This window comes from Apostichopus japonicus, chromosome 20 (assembly GCF_037975245.1).
Source record: "Apostichopus japonicus isolate 1M-3 chromosome 20, ASM3797524v1, whole genome shotgun sequence".
NCBI lineage: Eukaryota > Metazoa > Echinodermata > Holothuroidea > Aspidochirotida > Stichopodidae > Apostichopus > Apostichopus japonicus.
Window position 1 is genome coordinate 29,890,021 of NC_092580.1, and position 20,472 is coordinate 29,910,492.

At 39.0% G+C, this 20,472-nt stretch overlaps 1 protein-coding gene across 1 annotated transcript in view; it reads left to right on the forward strand.

The window, feature by feature from the left end:
* The first annotated feature begins 2,428 nt into the window (after nucleotides 1–2,428).
* LOC139961645 (protein Wnt-7b-like) overlaps nucleotides 2,429–20,472 on the forward strand; it is a 43,363-nt gene continuing 25,319 nt past the window's right edge. Inside the window, exon 1 of the mRNA XM_071961004.1 lies at nucleotides 2,429–3,413. Coding sequence (XP_071817105.1) covers nucleotides 3,343–3,413 — 71 coding nt within the window. The 5' untranslated portion in view covers nucleotides 2,429–3,342. The remainder of the gene's footprint in view (nucleotides 3,414–20,472) is intronic.

Below are 20,472 nucleotides of genomic sequence, written 5' to 3' on the forward strand. Positions count from 1 at the left end.
GTGTGCGCATATATGTGTATCTTATGCACACAGTGTACGTGCAGTAATACACATGGGAACTACATCAATGGTTAGACTCCTTGATTACCCTCATTGGATGAACCAGTGGAGCTGACAGGAGGCATGGGAGCACATGATGACAAATACGCAAACCAGGACTATCCGGATAGAGCGCACAATAATGTTTAGATACTATTCAAAGTCCGAGTAAAGGCCTAATAGTTGATAGTGTAACCAGGGAGCTGCTACTCTAACGTTAGAGTAGCAGCTCCCTGGTGTAACCATATGTCTCTATTTTCTTATAACCTGTCTCGTAGGCTGCTACGGTGACTGTCTAAGAGCAGAACTTCAAATTAACGACCTGACACACCTTGAAGTGTCCTCCATTCTTTTTTATCTACATAATGCATATAAATGATGACCAGTTCATTGCCGAGCACTAATCTAGACATGTGCTCTGTGAATGCTTGGATGCCATTCAAAACATACTGGTCCTAAATGAAATGCAAAAGATCTGCAAAGAACCATTTTTTCCATCAGTGAAACTTTGGAAGTATGTTCATTATAATATTTTTTTACCCCGCCCAAAACGCGTATAATTTTATGGAGTATAAAATTCCACTCCCCGTCCCGTCCCCCTCCCCCTGTCCCTCCCCCATCCAGTCAGAGTTTGAAAGCATCCTTCATGATAAGCAATTGTTTTTTACACTTATTCTGAAAGATGTTCCCTTTTGAGCTCACAAGAACAAAAAGTTGTAACTATATCATATTCCTGTCCGCTTTTATAATAAAGTTTAAGAAAATTGTTGTGACAAGATTTTGCTGCTTTACCACATATTTGCCTACTTCTCACATTTAAAACACCTCTCATTGCACCTTGTACTTGTTGAAAAGGATTTAACCACAACAGTATACCTATCTCTTTCTTTATCGTGTTGATACTCTCGCAAACATTGTTACATAAATATTGGCGGGACATAGGTTCGGCTGCCCACTCCACCTGAAATACAGTCCTTTCTGCAAAAGAGGCCTCCTAAAGGAAATCAAAATGGTCTTTATACATTACCCCACCCCTCAATTCTCAACCAGATTAATTTTAATCTGAGAAAGGTATGTTGTAAAATTCAGGTAGTTTATTTTCATATATGAACAGCGCGATTCATCAATCCTGCCATGGGTTGCTTTTAAAACTTGGCAGGACTAACTTAAGTTCCAGTTAGCACACACACCTCTTGAATAGTGTCAGAGGTTATTTCAGTCTGTAATGCTTTGTGTTGAGAAAGCATTGAAATGCTGAAATTTGGTATTGTGGATCCATATTGTCAAGAGTTGTCTCACTTCGGGAGTTGTCTCAATACTCTGATTTGACACAATTCCGCGTTTTGGTGTTTGTGATGGTACATTGATTATTGTACTGACCAGTTTCTCCTAATAGGCAGTTTAGTTTTATAACATTTTCATTGTCATTACATTTTTATAACAGTTTTATAACATTAATAACTACAGTTCTACTTAACACGGCTATTAATGACGATATATGGGTTCCCCATTTCGCCCTTTCGATTACACCAGCCTTTTTAATGTCTCGAGACTGAGACATTGTCAAAACGCTAGTGGAAATTGCTCCATATATGGATTCATAAAGTTGAAATCTTTTTCTAGTATACCAGACAGTAACACTGAGTCCACACGATATTGCCATTGGTGGATTGCTCGGTCCTTTGTAACTCGTAAAAGCGCTTCAATGACGTCACAACATATCAATGACGTCACAACCAACATTCATGACGTTTCATGAAGTGCCTCACTATCATGTATTTTCAATGTGAAGGTAGTAGGCGGTACTGCAAGGAAAGTTGTCAACTTTGTATAGGACACAATGTATTCGAGCTATACGAGTCATTATGACTAAGCCAATGTGTCTGATCATGCGATTTTCCAAGCCTGTACTTGTCTGTGATTGATATCTTAGAGATTGGCATTTACATACTGGGCAGTTCTAGGAATATACAAGCTGGGATGATAATAAAAAAAACAGCCACATGTCATCCTTAAAAAAAATGTAAGATGTTACACTTGATTGATTTACAATCCTAACGCGTCTTGTTTTCTCTAGACTAATGTAGGCCAAAACAAAATAGTGCAGGTAATGGATAAAACATACTTTCTTCTAGCGTATAACGAGTTACATCAAATCGGCTGAAATTCAAGACACTACATTTGTAAGAATGCCAAACGTATAGATCCAACGCGTATTGAACAACGTTCACTCCCACACACGTACGTGATAGTTGTCAGGAAAAACGGCAAGCGCTATACGAGACGTACTTATTAAATGAGGGCGGTATATATATTTTACTATGTTATACCTTTCCTGCGCTTATAGAGCTTACCGGCAGGTTTCCCGTACGTTACACACATAGTGACCGGGTTACTATATACTTGCTAAGAAGTATTACCTCCAGCCAATCGGCGTACATCTAAATGAATTACTTCTCAGTCACTCCTTGAAATATCATCACTTTGGACACATGAGGCCGGACTTTTGGGAAGATTACACCCTTATCCAGCTGAGAGGAATACGCGAAATTCATTTGGGGTACAAATCAAATCAGAAACGGTTAACTTTTGTCTTTTTGGGGGACTTTTTTTAAGAGTTGTTTTGTTTCACTTCAGTTTCATATGAGATTCAAAGAGAACTTTGGACATTCCAGGGGCATGTAACAGTTCAAAACTCTTGCTAAATTTTGCATTTTGTTTTTGTGTGTTACAAGGATGAACAAACCACCTTAATGACTCATTGGATTGATATTGAAAAGACAGTACGGTACTTTCTGACAAAACCAAGAAAAGAACAGAAAAGAAAGAGAGAAATGTGTTTTCTTTCGTTTTCTTTTAATAGTGTATACACCGGTGTGATACCCATATCAAAGTGTTTCTCACGGATTTTCAATAGGCTAAACGTATCTTAAACAATCGCGTCTAGTGGACTTTAATGAGCTACCATATTACTATATGTGCCATTCGCAAACAATATCTTTCAATTTTGGATAGCCCGATAGATAACTTTGTTGAATTTAAAGTCTATACGAACCATTTGCACTGATGTTACAGTATTTTTTTTGTTTCCCCTCCTTTTTTTTTTGGTTGTTTTCGTTTTGATAATATAAGGTCGAGTGTTACTCACAAATGTTTACCAGCGATGTTACTATTGTTTGGTTATTCAATTGTAACTTAAACAGTGAATATCTATAGAAGGAGGAGGAGATATTTAGATTCAGTGGTCTGTTTTAACACAGGGCATCAATAACCGCCCTTAGTTCACGGTTTGACCGTCTAAGGATGTGCTTATGGACTATAAAACGTATTGCTTGCTTCCTCCTGCTGGTCTTTCTAGTCAACGCATTTTCGGGGTAAGTTTATTCAACATTCTTAATATCGATCTATTTTCTAAGGGTTTTAATTATAATCTTCTTTTCGTGATAATTAAGTTCTGATAAATACATATTACAGTGTCAAATATGTGTCAGTGTTAATGTTATTGTGCTACACTGTGCATGTAGGGCTGTGTATATATATATTCAGACATCGCACGATGGTAAGAAAGTATTACGCAACACTTGACTGTGTACAACAATCTATACCATTCAAAAATGGCAACTAAGTTAATTGCATGCTAGTTGGTAGGCTTACCAGCAGGCTGTTGACAACACCATGCCGTACAACCTAACACAATTGGTGCCAAAGGAATGGAGGGTGCAACAGTTGATGATTATACGGTACTGTACAAGACGGTGTACCGTGACTATGTCGCTATTTTCAGATTGATAGAGTGTTATAGAAACATTTTAATAACCTTCATATGCATAGGACATTGTATATTGTTTGTGTGGAGGAGTGTGTATGGGATGTGTTAAGTTTGGTAAGAGCGCGACTGGAATAAGTGTACACAAGGGAATGTGCGAATCATTATGATACCAGATTGGTGTAAGAGGATGGGAGAAGCAAATTAAAAGTAATATTAACTATATGTAATTAATTGTATTGTAAAGTCCAAAAAGATTTTAAAACCATTACATTAACTCAATATTGAAAGAGTAAGTATAAGAAAAACTAAAATACTTCTTTCTGTGGGTTGCTACACATTTTTCGCTTTTTATCACCTTTTTAACGGTACGGTAAGTCATGAAATTTTACGATAGAGCTCCACATCCACCCCCCCCCCCGGCGTCAAACCCCTCCCTATGCATAGTTTCAGGACGTTTAAGCTTTAAACTATAACTTAATTTGGTTCATTTGCTACTTGATATGTTGAAAATGTCAACTTTTTAATTCATCTTGAAACTTATATTACCGTTTAATTGTTTAAGTACTCTTCTTAAACGAGCTGTTTGCAATTACAAAACAAACATCAACAACAACAAAAACCAGAAAAATCATTAATCATGAGTATGCGTTCACTTAAAATTCGGCTCCGAAAAAAAGTTTGTGCATTTCACCGAAATCACAAGAAAAAATATAGAACATCGTGGGTGGCTGACCAACTCTTGGACAGCTTTGTCCTACGATTTCTTTTAAAGGCCTATATACTTAATATATACAGCCTAATATATCGGAATCATTGTGCATCCTTGCTATATAGTATTGTAATAAGTACTTGCAAGTCTCGGAACATATTTGACCGGGTTCCCCTAAACCACAAGGTATAGATATGTCAGAATACATCTAGCTAAAAGAAATTAGTGGGTATCCCCAAAAGACTGGATTCATCCCTTGCGAGGGAGTCCGCAAAAATAATAATAATAATAATAATAGTAGCCAAAGGGAAAATACACGCGGAGTGATTATTTACAAATGACATGTTATTGTAACTAACAGGTATTGTCAGTCCGGAGGGAAGGATACACTTCCATGTACCGAAAAAAATATGAATTGTTATAATCAGATACAAGGGAGATGGTGCCATGCATGACCGTCCACACTGGTGTCGGGGATTTCACTGGAAAATAAAGTGGAGTCAAAGCAAGTCCAGAGGAATCCCTCACATCATCACCCCCTCCCCACATACACTACCACGTTGACGCAATCTATCCCTTCTTGTTAGAGAACAATTTTCAATGTTTTGTCTTAGCGTCGGTGCTAAACAGATTTGCACGTCCACACGTATTGCAGGTTTGTTGGATAACAAAGATATTTGATGTTATTCCCAGATAGTAATGGAAGTTACGTTCGTTTCGCTATATAAGCTAAGCGAGACAAATTTTGTGATAAAGTTATCCGCAGAGCACACAAATGTTGCGTGTTTTTTGTTTATGATGGAGTTTAGAAAGATAACTGTAAGGTATAAGCCGAGGAGACTTTTAACAACTTCAATTGTAAGGTGTCGTACTTTTACCAGGAGGAGCATACAGGGTGGTTTTGAGTGGAGACGATGCGTTACGGCACAGTCGTTTTAAAGCAATGCCTTTTTGTGTCGCATATTATTTGAAATACTATAGGGGTTACGGAACATGGGGACACGGTGGTGCGTTCTCCCCCCCCCCCCCATTCGATCCCTTCTTCCAGTTTCTTGAAAGTTCTCAGAAGGGTCCCTTTCGAAGTGCTTCTTAAGTGATAACAAAGTTTCCATTTCCATCCTTGTTTGAAATGAAAATGCCCTTTTGCTGGAAAGTAAGAAATTATGTATTAAAACAGTGCTCTTTTGTCGAGAGACATTCAAATACTGAAATTCTTGGTATACGACATGCAAACAGGATCTATTTTGTCGGGAGGTCTTGAGGTATCTTTGTGATTTTGCCCCCTTAAATCATAGTAAAAGTGGCTCACTAATCTTCTTAGTTCCCCCCCGCTCCCCCCACCCACCCCCTCCCCCTTCAAACGAACACCCCACACAACTGGTATATACTTACTGTACGTAAGCAGTGCGTGTTGCTGTATGACATCATCGTTTCTAGCCCAATCTTCTTGAGAATAAGGAGGGGGATGAGTGGGGAGGGAAATGGGGGGGGGGGCAGGGGTGGGGGAGGTGTAAATACACTTATAAAGCATGTGACTTATTCTTGTGGGGTGGGTAAGATGAATTTAATAAGTGACGATCACTTGTTTTATGTTACTAAGCACGGGTTCATAGGACAAAGTGCGATAGTAAAAGGGAAAATCCTCGCGAGTGTTTTTCAAAATCCTATTAAGGCGCCCCTCTGAACATTAGAGCAAGGACAAGGGGGGGGGGGGAGGGGGTTAAATATGTACTTTGGGGGAGTTTGTATTATGGGCCTATACTTTGGGTATGATATTTTTCAACGTACCTGAAGCACAACACGCATATTGAACTTTCTAATCCCCCGTATAATGTAATATTTTCACTTATTGTCGCATGAGTACGTACATCCTCAGTGTTCCCGCTTGCCGGGTACAAACTTTCACTGGTGGTCCGCAAGATAATTTAGTTTCTGCACCCCTGGTGAAAAGAATCTGTCGCGTGTTTCCCACTACAGATATTCCCTCGGCTCTTATGTCATATGAAAATTCATCCTACGTTCTAACAACTATCAGATACTAGTTAATTACACGTTACCTCGAAACAGACCTTTAGGCGTTTGTTATGTGTTCAAGTATCTGGATGCATATACGACGTAACATATAGTGCATAACGTCAGCATGTCAAACAACTTATACACTTGAGTGCAAAACATGATATTTTCTTCATTAATCTGCACACATCAGATTACAATTCTGGTGAAATTCAGCCAGCCTTTATATGCCTATCATTTATATATATAGTATGTACAATTGTACATGTATACCAACATCCAGTTGGGGCAATTATTTCTATACTGTATTTCACATCCCGCTTCAAAGCACTCATACTGACAGTTTGAACAGTATGAATATCTTGTCTTCTATCAGATCAGGGCATACCACCTCACTGATTAGATAAAGGTTATGAACTATTCATACTGTCAGTACGAGTGCTTTGAAGCATTATATGAGAGGACAGCATAGAGTGGTATTAGCATCGTCCCAACTGGCCGTGTACCCAGCCTAACCTACTTTGCATATAAGAATCGGGACTGAAGTGTTTGTAAACCATTACATGAGAAAGTAACTGGTACCTGTGAGAAGTACAATACTGTGCATCGCTACGGTAACGGAACACACACATGTGTAGTACGAGAACAACAAGAAACATCATTTCAAATCTAAACAAATCAATTTGGTATGAGTACGAGCATGCGTACAAGGCTCTTAACGCCAGTTCGAGTACCAATTCTAATTTTTCAAATACCGAGTACAAATCCTTGATGACGAGTATAGGCTATGCTAGAATATTAGTACCAAATCCTCACTATATCAGGGGCGGATGCAGGATTTGTGACAGGGGGGGGGGTCTGACTGGTCCAGCCGCGCCTGAACGTAAGACTATCTAATCGGAGCGCCACCATCGGTTGGCGCGGAGCGTACCAGAAAATTTTTGGCTTTACAAACCCCCCAGATGGCCGGAAACGGCACTTCCCGAGTATTCTAAGCTGCATGTACCTAGCCTGAAAATATGGATCTCATGTCTGCAATTTCTCAATTGATGAGCAAAAAACAATCTATGAAATATGGTAATACATATCAGATGAGTTGAGATGATACAAAAATCATAATGCCTTTAGCCCCCAATCCCCCTCCCGTTCCGTCACCACTGTTTGATGCAGGGCCGGATCCAGGATTCTGGAAGGGTGAGGGGTTTGGCCTCCAGTGATCCTAGGGTCTAAGGGGAGTGGGTTTCACTCTATCCATTGTGAAATTTTTGAATATTTAAGTACCACAGGGAACCCCCTTCAATTTAGCCATGCAAATCACCTCTCTTTTTTTTTCTCTTTTTTTTCTCTTTTTTTATTTTATTTTTTTGGCCAAGAGCAGGAGGGGTCCGGACCCCCTGGACCCCTCCTCTGGATCCGCGCCTGAATATGCCTTTGTCATATAGCAGGGTTATAGCTAGGAGATTGTGAGTGCTGGTTAAATAAATTTGCGAAGCGTAGCGAGCGTAGCGAGCGAAGCTTTCGCATCTCACGGCCGGGGGTCCAGGGGCCCGCTTAAGGGTGATTTTTGCTACTTTTCAGATTTACAATTGGTAAATAACAGAAAAAGGTGACGTTATTATCATGTTTTACGGCAAGGGAAAGATAAATTTGTTACTTTTGTTGTATTTCACAAGCATTTTACTATTTTTTTGTGCCGGCCGGTGGACTGTTTATTCACTTCCAATGCCGGCCTGCAGGCGTAAGTGGCGGTTACCACCGGCCGCCGCCGGCCGGCGTGGCTATAACCCTGTCATATAGTTATTATATACCTGGCTAACTAGCTAACCCATCTATATTTTCTTTGTGGTGATCCAAATAAATAATTGTTGACTCCTCCTATACAAGAGTAGGCCTACTAAATTATTTGTAATTTAACTAGAGAACGGGAGAATGGGGTTGGTTAGGGGGAGGGGAGGGGGTGATAAGATCCCTCAATGTAAAATGTTTGGATGACGGGAATCGCAGCTAATATGTTGACTAAATTTGCTTGACTTTATGAATTTAATTTACAATTCTAATTCAGATGAACATTTTCGAATAGTTTTGGACGTACTAAGGCCTTTGAAGTATTAAGACTGAAATATAAAGCAGGGAAACACTGTCCTCAGCAAGTTTTCAATGTAGCCTAAAATACGTAGTAAAAATGTAAGCTCCGTAAAAAAGACATACAAAGCAAATTCAATACAAGGAACCCCCTCCTCGCCCATCCATTACCTCTACCACCATCGATCATCTACCGAACTCTTTGTATTTTAGGTGAGGGGGGGGGGGGGGATACTCCTCTTAGCCACCGACGATTGTAAATATCCATTCGGGATGACGTAATCACAATTCTTTCTTTTCATATTTTTATGCTCCAAAATATGCTAGAAGGTCTATAAATATGGTCACCCTATACTCAATTGTTTTTCATGTAACTGAAGAATTATGACGGCACCTTCTCGCATTGTTTGACGTCACCATGGAGCTACTATTATTAAGGATCAATCGGCTTGAACGAAAATGAGAAATATTTTGATGCTCCCCTGTGTCTGGGAACAGTATATTCAGGTGAAATTTGGGTCAGTTTTTACATTGTTCAATTTCAGGACCCACCACTTATTATGGGGTGATCAAATGTCAACCACAAGCATCACAGAAAATTTTCCAAATTATTTTTCATTTTCGGTAAATGATAAATATTTAAGACATGTAACTGTTTAGCGTGACGGATCATCCAATAGGCACAGCGGGTACAAAACATGTTCAGTTACGAAGGAAGGACTCTATTATATGCTATGAACAATTCTTATAGGGGTTCATATACGACAGATAATTCGAGCAATACGCAATAGCGTCACATTATGTTTTTCTTTTTTATGAGTTCATCTAAATATGTCAAATGCCATGGAGTGATCACGTAGGGGTAAATAGTAAAATAATTCCATAGACTGGCATGAACCTCTGATATTCAAATCATCTCAATAAAGTTTCTCCGACCGACACTGCAGGTTGGTTTTTCTTGGTAGATTTTACCCGTATTAAACCTATTTTGTGTATCGGTTATTCTGATACAGAAATATTGACACTGAAGAAAAAAGTATGATGCGTCTTTTTTTTTGTCCCGTCAGTGAACCTCCTTAACCGAATCATATTAATACCAAGCAAAAGGTGCCATGTTCAAACGGAGAGGGTAGACAGCGCACAGTGGCAGAGGTGAATCTCTTCTGCGCGATGTGGGTAGTCTATTGTGTCGGTGCATTCAATGTAACTATGGAAACAGATAAACAATGAATGAAAAGTCACTTCACTGAAGCTGAATCTTCCAGTCAACCTTGACCAGACCTTAAACGATTGATGAGCTGCTCCGGCATTGTTGACTAAAAAGTGAAACATTATTGACAGGGAAGTGTCCCTAAAACACCAACAACAAGAAAAGAAAAAACTTCTTGGCTTAATAAAGTAGCTACATATTTACAATCACATGCGTATATCACCGAAACATATATATGGTATACTTGAAAATATATCTTTTACATGTTGCCGAACGAGAAAGAGAAGGAGGGGAGGGGTGGAGAAGAGATAAAGTGAGAGAGTAAGACATTGAAGGGTGGGGGGGGGGATGTGTTGTCCAATACCTGTTATGCGAAGAGACAGTGACATCTTTCGTGGTAATTTGCGGATCCCTGCAGCACCTCCGGAGGGTCAGACACAAATTTGTATTTTCCTTACTCTTAGTTAACCCAATCTAATAAATAAGTATTTGGTATTCGACGGTGAAATACAGACAATGCTCATACCTCACCCACTCCACTCCACCCCTCCCTTACCCCTCTCCTCTCATCACCTCTACCGGAGGTTCTATCATCTTTACTTTCTACGCTCGTCGTGGTCCTTAACTTAATTTACTGCGAAGTGTTGATATTAATCTATCACAAGGCTGACAACTGTTTTACCATACTTCTTTCACTTCATATGATATATGTCCACCCCCCCTCCCCCCCCCCCTCCCTCGACAAAGACACACACTTTCGTCCCCATGCACTAACCATAAGACTTACGAGTAAATTTCAACAATGCATGTAGATGGTACTTTTGACCCAATATATTCAAGTGAATCATTAATTCGGAAAACTCGGCATCGTGGCCGAGAACACAATTTCTTCTGCTCTTAGGTATCCATTACGGCCGTGTACAAAAGTATACGTTACTTGTTGTGATAGTGACCAGTATTGAGGCTAGCGAAAAATCCCTAATTTTGGGCATTACTTGCGTCTCCTGCTCGTGAAATAAGCCATAACTTTTACACTCTGTATGAAGGACCTTTAAGTTTTAACACCGTATTGTTTTACCTGACTTTGTTACATTATTGTTTGTAAGTATGACTTGCGTGTAAAGCTACCCCTGTATATTGCCCGATTGTATATCAGTTACTTCAGACATGTTGTAAACACGCTCCACGGGGTTTTTCTACGAAAAGCAACTGCGTTTGGCAGCCAACTTAGTTTCGACAAAGTCATTTGTAAATGCCTCCCTCTACAACTTTGTGCAGTCGCGCACCACCACCACCACAACTTGTTCCATTGACTGACACATGAGATTCGCCACTTTCCAAGACCATTAAACCATATAGAAGCTTTTAAAATGGCATATCCTTCCTACCACATAACACATAAAACAAATAAAAAAGAAATCCCCCCCCCCAAAAAAAAATCAAAAAAAGGGGAGAACTTTCGTCTGTAGTCTAGGTTGTACCACACATACATACTATACATTTATGAACTGTACACTTTTCTTTATTAGGCCTAAACATCATTAACACATCATTAGTGTAACATCGGTCTATCTTTCCAACAAGTTGATAAAAAAAAAATAATAAACCTTTGGCAAACTAATGCCTCCTTTGACAGAGAGGATCCGCCCTATCAATTTCAGCACATCGCATTCACATGTGTTCAATGAGGCAGTTAAATGTACCAATGAGAGGAAATGGTGTAAATACTGGTTAGAGTAGATATAAGAATGAGCGCGTATCATTTGTCTTTAGCATATTTGGGGGTTGAACTGACGTGGGTGGAGGCAGGGGCGGGGGCGGTGGACTATATATTAGCGGTAAGGTTTACTTGAAAATAAGCCATAAATTAATAGCAGCGTACATAACCACGTGACACTCAACTGTATAATATCATATTCATATATTATATACATAGATGTGTATTCCGTGGTCTGAATTATAACACTGGTTGACGTAAGAATTGTGACAGCAATCGTTACCAAGGTGGGTTTTTTTTTATATATATATATTTTTTTTTATAAACTAGACCATGTTCGTGTCACTGAAACATATCAAATTATCTTGATAGAATAGCTAGAAGGGACAGGTTCCTGGCCTTAGTACTAACAGGGTTAATTCTAAGGAATGTATTGCACATTTATCAACAATTTTGAGGGATAAAACTGTCATTTCTCCAGAGACAACTAAATTAACACTATAACGAACATGAAACGTATCGAGGTGAAGAGGGGAAACAATCTCAGTCGTTGGTTCACCACGTGACTTTAGCTCAACATGACTGTTATCAAATCATTAGCGTGGTTATGCACCACCTGACTTATAGCTCAATACGAATATAAGCAAATCACCCGCATGATAACTTTTATGAATCAATGTATTGTTTGGACATCGGTAACAGCTGTGTTCCCTACCTTTGATTTCCATATTGCACAAATCTAACTGCGAAATGTACGTGCTTTTTTGGTGGCTCCTATATACAGAGAGGTTTCCCACAAATTTCATTTAAAATGTTTTTTTTTCTGACTGTCTCAGTAGCCTATATAGGCCCTTAAAATTGTCAGATATTTCCCACTCTTCAATGGCCAGAAAAAAAATGTGGGTAATGCTGAGCCTATATATGTAAAAAGTAGAGGCTAAGAATACGCTTGTAATTTGGTCATTTCGAGCAAAACAGACGCGGTTTTAGACGAAAAGTTGCAAAAGTTTTTAGTCCTTTAAAGTTTCCCCACAAATGGAGGAGGAGGGGAGTCACTTAGAGGGTGCATATAATGTCTCAATGTGGTTTGTCATGCCGCGCCCCCCCCCCCCCCCAAAAGAGCATAGACTTAAAGTTACCTTAATTTCTCATATTTAATATGTACAAAGGCAATCACAGACTAAAAACCATTGCTCATTTTCGTCTGCCTCTGAAGATTATCATTGAGGATCGAAACTAATGTAAGGTCCATCATGAAGAGTGGCCTGCGCAAATGGAGGGGGGGGGACCTTGCATCATCAGTCGGGGGAATGGTTCAGTTGTCGCACTGTTTACATTCATACGGTGACGAACTCCGCCGGGTGTACCCATATTCAACTTCACACTAAACGTCAAGAGTATTTGTAAGCACAACCTTTTGCGTAGACATTGTTATATACCTAATGTATAGTCTATATATGCATTAGAATGCACCGTTTAAACGTCCGATTTCTTTTTTGAGGAGGACCCTCACATCCCCTACTCGGGAGTCCGTTCCAACGACCACAGGGCCATGCAATCTCCTTTACAAAAGCATTCGTTCGCTCCTGGTCCTTCCATACCGGCTCATGCCCCTATCAAAATCAGTCGAGGGGAATATAAAATTTACTATCCCCTCCCCCTCCCCACCAATCTTCGAAATCTTGTGCTAGGTACTGAACATGCATACCTGTTCAGCATCTCGTGGGACAGATTCTGGGGCGGACTGACCTGTCGGTCACTCAGGCAGTGCCTGACATCCCAGAGCAATAGAGGGGGAGGGGGGTCACCAGCCTCCATTTCCTCCTATAATCGAATCTGATATTCAGTAAGTTCGAGGATGAGGGAGGTATCTTCAATATTGTGGGCTTCATCCATATTAGATTGGTAGCATTCAGAAGTGGGTTTATTCTCAACACTTTATCTTATGAAGGGGTCAAGCACCACCTCACTCTCTTATTATGGGCTGTACCGCTGGTGGGGGGGGGGGGCGCAATAGCCGCTTTTGCCCGGGATGCAGATCACCAATAGTCCATCCCTGTGCAGATCTGTTCCCAGTATTTGAACATTATAGCATTTTACTTGATAGCTTGTGCAAAATGTTTATTGAATATTCGGGTGAGAATGATGTCCTCGCAGTTGGATACATTATTTGTAATAACCAGTTGCATTTAGTATTGTATTTGTAGCTACAATTTATGTGTGAAATGCCTTGTGGTGTAGGATACAAAACTCTAAAACAGAGTACTGCACACATACAAACTATATATGCCTGCATAGTCATTGGCAGCATGACAACAATATGGAAACCATTCGCGGTATTTATGTCCATAAGTCTTGTTACGCAAATCTACAAGGTAAAATAACACAGATATATTACTACTTCTACTACACGGTAAGGATCTAGGCCAATGGGCCAAAGGTTTAATTGTTTAATAAAAGATACCCAATTACAGTGAAAACAACATAACAACAGCAAGAGTTGTCTGTTGTCTTGAATTAGTTATCCACTCATGTAGAACTATGTGCGTCATAAAGTTAAATTCGATGCTCTTTAAGCGGTAAGTTGATCAGTTCTTCTGTGAGATGAGATTTTATGTTTTCTCTTAAAGAAAAACGAAAGATACTGCTCTCATCTTTAATTTGTAAACTCCGTTCTTCTTCTGTTTCATGAAACATTACTTTGTTTTTTTCATGGACAACTAAGAACTTCATGACATGTCATCAACAATTTGATCCGAAAAGTTAGAAAGACAAAGTGGCTATTGTTTTCGTGTACAGTGTATATACTCATTCTTGCTTTTTACAAGAAGTACAAAAAAATTTGAGCAAGGCTGGTGATCCTTTTATGATTGTGGTATCATGCGTGGAAAGGTCACGTGGTTGTCTGGTTTACAATAGACCCAACAGTTGAAACAGTGAAATATACCTCCACTGTGAGGACAATACGTTTCATGTAATTCAGGAGATAGTAAAAGAGAAAAGAAATTCGATTCCGGTTGTCTCGTGGAACAATTGTGACATTCAACATTCTCACCAAGAAAAAAGAAAGTAATATATCTGCATGATTGTGAAATACAGCCACGTAGTGAGTGGAAGAGGGATTCTGACGGTAAAGATCCCAGCTCGTCTCTCCCCCCCCCTTCCCCTTGACAACACCAAACAAACGTAAAGGAGCCTCTGAAATGCTCCGCAACAGGTGATAGATTAAGGACAGATTATCACAGGCCATAAGTGTCCCAACTTTGTTAGTAAAAATATAACATGTTATTGAAAAGTACAAATTTGCCTGTTAATAACAGCACAATAACATTGGGAGTCAAGCTGGCGAATGAAGTCCCCATCAGTTATTATTTATAGTGTGGTATCAATAGTAAATTACTATAGAAAAATTACACAAGGCGTATAAATATAATTGAGATCCGTGCAGTTCGCATCACGGTACATCCTAAGACATATGTATAACCTAGGCAAAAAATCGTATCAGATGACCGGTCTATTGTGATATAACAAAACACTTTCTGCTGTGATATCCTAATATAGTGTCTGCTGTCATATCTGAATAAACTTATTGACGTGCGATATCAGAATATACTTTCTGATATCTGCTATGATATGAGAAAACACATTCTGTCGTAATCTCATAATATAGTGTCTGTTGTGATATCAGAAGATAGTTTCTGCCGTGATATAAGAAGTACAGTCTCTTATGATATGAGAAAACACTTTCCGTTGTGGCATCAGAATAGTTGTGATACCAGATTATATAGTTATGTTGTGATATTATGATCTACTTTCTAACTCTCTGTCGTGAGATATTAGAATCAGCCGTAATTTCTTCGATGACATAAAGAATATAGTTTCTTTTGTGACCTCAAAACCTAGTTTCCGTCATATCAGAATACGCATTTTCTGTTCGAAGGGATCTAATGTGGCGGGGGGGGGGGGGGGGTGAGGGGCACCACGCATCAGCTGCAAACTTATCCAGTTACTTTAAGTGTTTGACCTTCGTATCCCTTCATCCTCGCCCGTCAGTTTGACCGACGTAAACCTTTGACGGTTCCGTAATCCGGACCCACCGCGGATAATCATCGGTGTAGTCCATTCTTCGGTGGGATCAGCGCGTCGCTCTGCTAATTTCTTCACGTCCGTTCCTATTCTCATCAGATGATACTATTAACAGCACTTAAACATTTTGTAAATGGTTTCATAGCCTACTGAAGGTCTGAAACCCTATTTAGTTGGTCAAGTTTAGAGAAACCCCATATGGATGGTTTCAAACCAATAATTATTTCACAACAATTACAACAGCGAAAACTGATTGGCCCGTAAGTATAGGAGGCCAAACCCGTCAGGGGGGCTCTGGTACTTATGTTATGTACCTTTCACCGTGTGGTGCTAACAACGCAGTGCGCTTTCAAGGTAAAGATTTATAGCGTGTAAAGGATTTCTTTATATCATTCATTACAAATGCCGGGAAGATTTGAAAAAAAAAATTAAATTTATTTGTTTACATTGGCAAATAACACTTTACCAAAGAAAATAAACAGAGGGACCAGTGCATTAAAAAAATTTCCCCCAAAAAAAATTCAAGCAATTTTTTTTATTTGTAATGTCCATTACACATCACTTGTTTAAATCATTCAGAAACATTGTATTGAATGATATGTCATATCCATATTTCAACAAAAAATATTCTTATTCCTAAAAATAAATCTTACTTTGAAACAATGCTTTCTCAAATTATAGTCTAATATATAAAAGTAAGAGAGACAAAGCGGTTAACAAAGTTATTATCTGCTGCTAAAACGCATGTGTGTTAGGAACCGGACGTTTCGGGAACTTCTTCAAAGGCTAGCTGAAAACCAAATCAGACTAAGAACTAAGGGCAATGTGTCCTTTATAGTATATGTTTCTTTTCGGTTCTCCCTCTAAGTGGATCGAAACGCCTAAGCTCCTCTAACTTCCATACACTTCACTTTCCTAACACACATGCGTTTTAGCAGCAGATAATAACTTTGTTAACCGCTTTGTCTCTCAAATATTAGTAAAGAGAAATATCGCAACATTCATAAACTTACAAACTTCTATTACTCGAGCCTGTTATGATGATATGTCGCTTTAAAATAAGTGTGAAATTCTCACGACCTATTCTAACTGTGAACGTGGAATTGTCACATTGGGTAGGAACGCGTTGACAGAATCTCGAACCATATTATACGGCACATAATATTTGTAAATGTTTATTTAAGTGTCTGCCAAGTATTTACGATTTCTACAAACTAGCGGCTTTTGTTTATTTGGAAACGAATGGGATTATGACAGATATCGTTTTAAAGGAGTTCATCGGGGCTAAAAGAAAAAGAGGACAAAAATGAACAAAGGAGAAAGAATAAAAGAATAAGAAAGCTTTGTGATCTATATATATCATATTATATTTATGATGAACGTTGACTCAATCTATCAATCTACCTGATTAACTTTCAAAATTTTCAATTGGAATCAGTATCCAATCTAATTAGATTAAAAAAAACCCATTTCAACCACGCTAGACTGAAAATTTCATCAAAATTCGAAAGAGCTATATGAAAATGTGTGGCAGAAAGAGCCAGGTATAATATCTGGTTTTGTTTCTACATCTGACCACAGGTTATCTATCTATTTGCGACATCATTCAAATTTCAATCGGAATTCAGATTAAAATGTCCATTCATGTAATTAAAATAGTAACGTGAACAGCAGAGGGGGGGGGGGGTGATATACAAGGGAGTACAACTCAGTGGTGTAGACAGACAACTTTTTTAGGGAAGTCCAATGCTGTTGCCTGGAGATGACAGGCAGAACAGTTTTTCTAAGAAGGAAAAACAAATTCTTTTGAAGGGAGGCAGATACAAAATTGGGGATCTGTCCCCCCTCACCCCACCCTTCCACCAGGCCTCATGACTACGACACTGGTAAAATGAGTCCTAATGAATTATAAATGGTGAGAACAAACAGTGGGAAGAATATTACCTTCATATTTATGACAAAAAATTATATCCTAGATTAGATCGAAAAATAAGATAAGGGACTGGTTCCCCCTCATTCTGAATATTTAAAAAAAATGTTTTAAACTAACCATTTTCTCTAAAGTAAATAACCATTGGTTTGAATTGAAACTGGTGAAGGAAACATAAGAAGTGTCAAGTGTCTTGTTTCAAACACAACATAGGCATATCCCTTTAAAGTGCTCGACACTGGCAGGTAGTACAATTTATCTATAGACAAACTGGTCTATCACCTTACATTTTCTGTTGTTGTATAGGCCTATTCATGAAACGAATTATACACAATTTGGCATTTTTTGCAGGGATATTGCAATTTTTGTCTTCTTAGGACTACCTGTCAAACAGAGCAAAACACAACTTGTCTCCTTTGTCGGACAGTTCTTCGTAGAGTAATGATGACGTCACATTATACTAATGTTGTGTGTATTGTATTCCTTTTTACCGCTCCTCTCTATTTTGCTATTACACCAAAATTTAAGGAAATATTTCATGTCTTTCATGTGGATTGTTTTGTCCATTCGCAGAGGCGCAAACAACATGTTATTGTTCTTGGGGGCGGGGTGGGGTCGCTAAGATGCTAACTAGTCGTCCAGGGGAGGGGCGTTTCATAAATTGGACGCTGCTTCGACGCAAATGGTGCTATATATTTTTCAAAATTTGACAAAATATTGAAGAGTATTCGACTGTTTAGGTTGTAACGCATATAAATGTGCTATATGTTTGTAATATTTTTTCTTCCAGTGGGGGGGGGGGGAGGGCTGATCCCACGCCTCCTAGAAGTATATGTGATTGCGCCCCTGGTCATTTGATGTTGGTCTAAAGTTGAAAAGGCCCCGGGGTTTCATGATCTGTTATACCAAATTAAAGGTCCATGTGAAACAGACAGGAGGGCGGATGAAGGGTAAGGGACGGTCCGTCTTTGAAATTTTCTTGGCACCAACGTTAGCTGCGAACATTATTTTCCAAACCACTGGGTACAGAGTGGAAAAAATATGCACGTGTTGCGATTCTACATTACTTACTTTTCCATTTCGTTATCCACCGATACTTGTCTCACGGGCCTCCTCTGGACCCCTCAGTCTTGCGAGAAATCCTGGAGACGCAACTGAGATGTCTCCATGAATTTGTTGGTAGGAGAATTAATCTCTCTTATGCAAAAGAAATCACATACTGATCTTGTGACGTACGAAGTGTCATCTGACAGAAAGTACATGGGGGTGACATGCTTCCCCTTCCCATGCCCCAATACAGAATCTCCGCTAGTCCACATGACAAACTGGAGCAGCAAAAGCAACACTGTGTCGCTGCTCACTATAAATCGAACAGGGCCGCGTTGCCATAGAAACATATTATGGATGCAACGATCTGTAGCGTTTTATCACATCGAACACAACTGTAACTATTACAAAACTCCGCTGATCATTTTGCTTTTAAATGATATAAAAACAAATTGTTTTAGGTGTGGGTGGGCGGTGGGGTAGAGGGTCAATTTATTTATTCGGTTAGGATGTAGATAAGTGCCTGATGCTGTTATTACTAATTAAATCTATCAGTTTTGAACCATTCTCAGTGTACACTGTCTCCGCGAGAGGCAGAGTAAAGGTTTATGTTGATACGTTGTCCGTCCATCAAAGATTTGCTAATCGGAAGTTAGTTTTCCCATTCTTTAGGCTCTGTGCTTTGAATTTTAATCCTTACCACGGGCCCCTTTCAAAGTTAAACACCACTAGAGAAAAAGATTAGGTATCGATAAGAGGGGGTAACAGAGGGTTCATTATTGGACCGTTACCTTTCCTCATTCCTTTAAGAATTAGGCTAACAGATCGACTTGTTTACCGATGAGGTCACAGGCTGGAAGATAAACGAAGTTCTGCAGTGCAAGTTGTATTTAGCTTACGCATTATATAAGTTCTTCCGGTTTGAAAATGTTCGACAGTTTACATGGTTCTGGCTATAACGTTACTTTATACAGGTTGCAGAATTGATTGCGCAACAGGTATTACCATATACCCCCAGTGGTGAGTCTTGTACGAGTCTGACATGGATCGAGTCTTAAGTAAAGTCAACTGAGATCGAATCACAAGTCATTTTCCTCGTTTTCTCCAACCAATTCAGACAAATTCAGTCAACTAAAGATTTCAGTCAACTTAAGATTTTAGTCAACTCAAGATATAAGTCAACTCAAGATTTCAGTCAATTCAAGATTTTAGTCAACTCAAGTTATAAGTCAACTCAAGTTATAAGTCAACGCAAGTTATAAGTCAACTCAAGATTTTAGTCAACTCAAGTTATAAGTCACCTCAAGATATTAGCCAACTCAATATTTTAGTCAACTCAAGATATTACTAGTCAACTCAAGAGTTTAGTCAACTCAAATTATAAAATCAACTCAAGATATTAGTCAACTCAACATATTAGTCAACTCAAGACATTAGTCAGCTTTGCACGTTAGTTAAGTCAGCACATAAGTCAAGTATAAAAATTGACCAAAGACAAGTTGAGACGAATATGTGAGAAGTACAAAAGTGATGTCGAACAAGCATCGATTCCTGCATCTCTAAGAACTCAGACGATACTGAGAGCAATAACCTAGCTACGACGAAAGTATGACATTCTTAAAATTCCATGAACAGTTGAAAAAAAAAAGTTTTTAATCCGACAAACAGATTTGTCATGTGGCTATTTATACAGTATAATTTCTGAAGGGCTTTTTTTTCCGTCAATGAGCTTAAAGCATTAATTGATCGACGGTACAGCCAATAAACCTCGTAGTTCCCTTCCTTCGAACAATCGTAAAAGAAGAACAGAGAAACAGTTTATACAAACCACCAGACGAAAGCCAATGAGCCAACCATCATTTAAGGGATT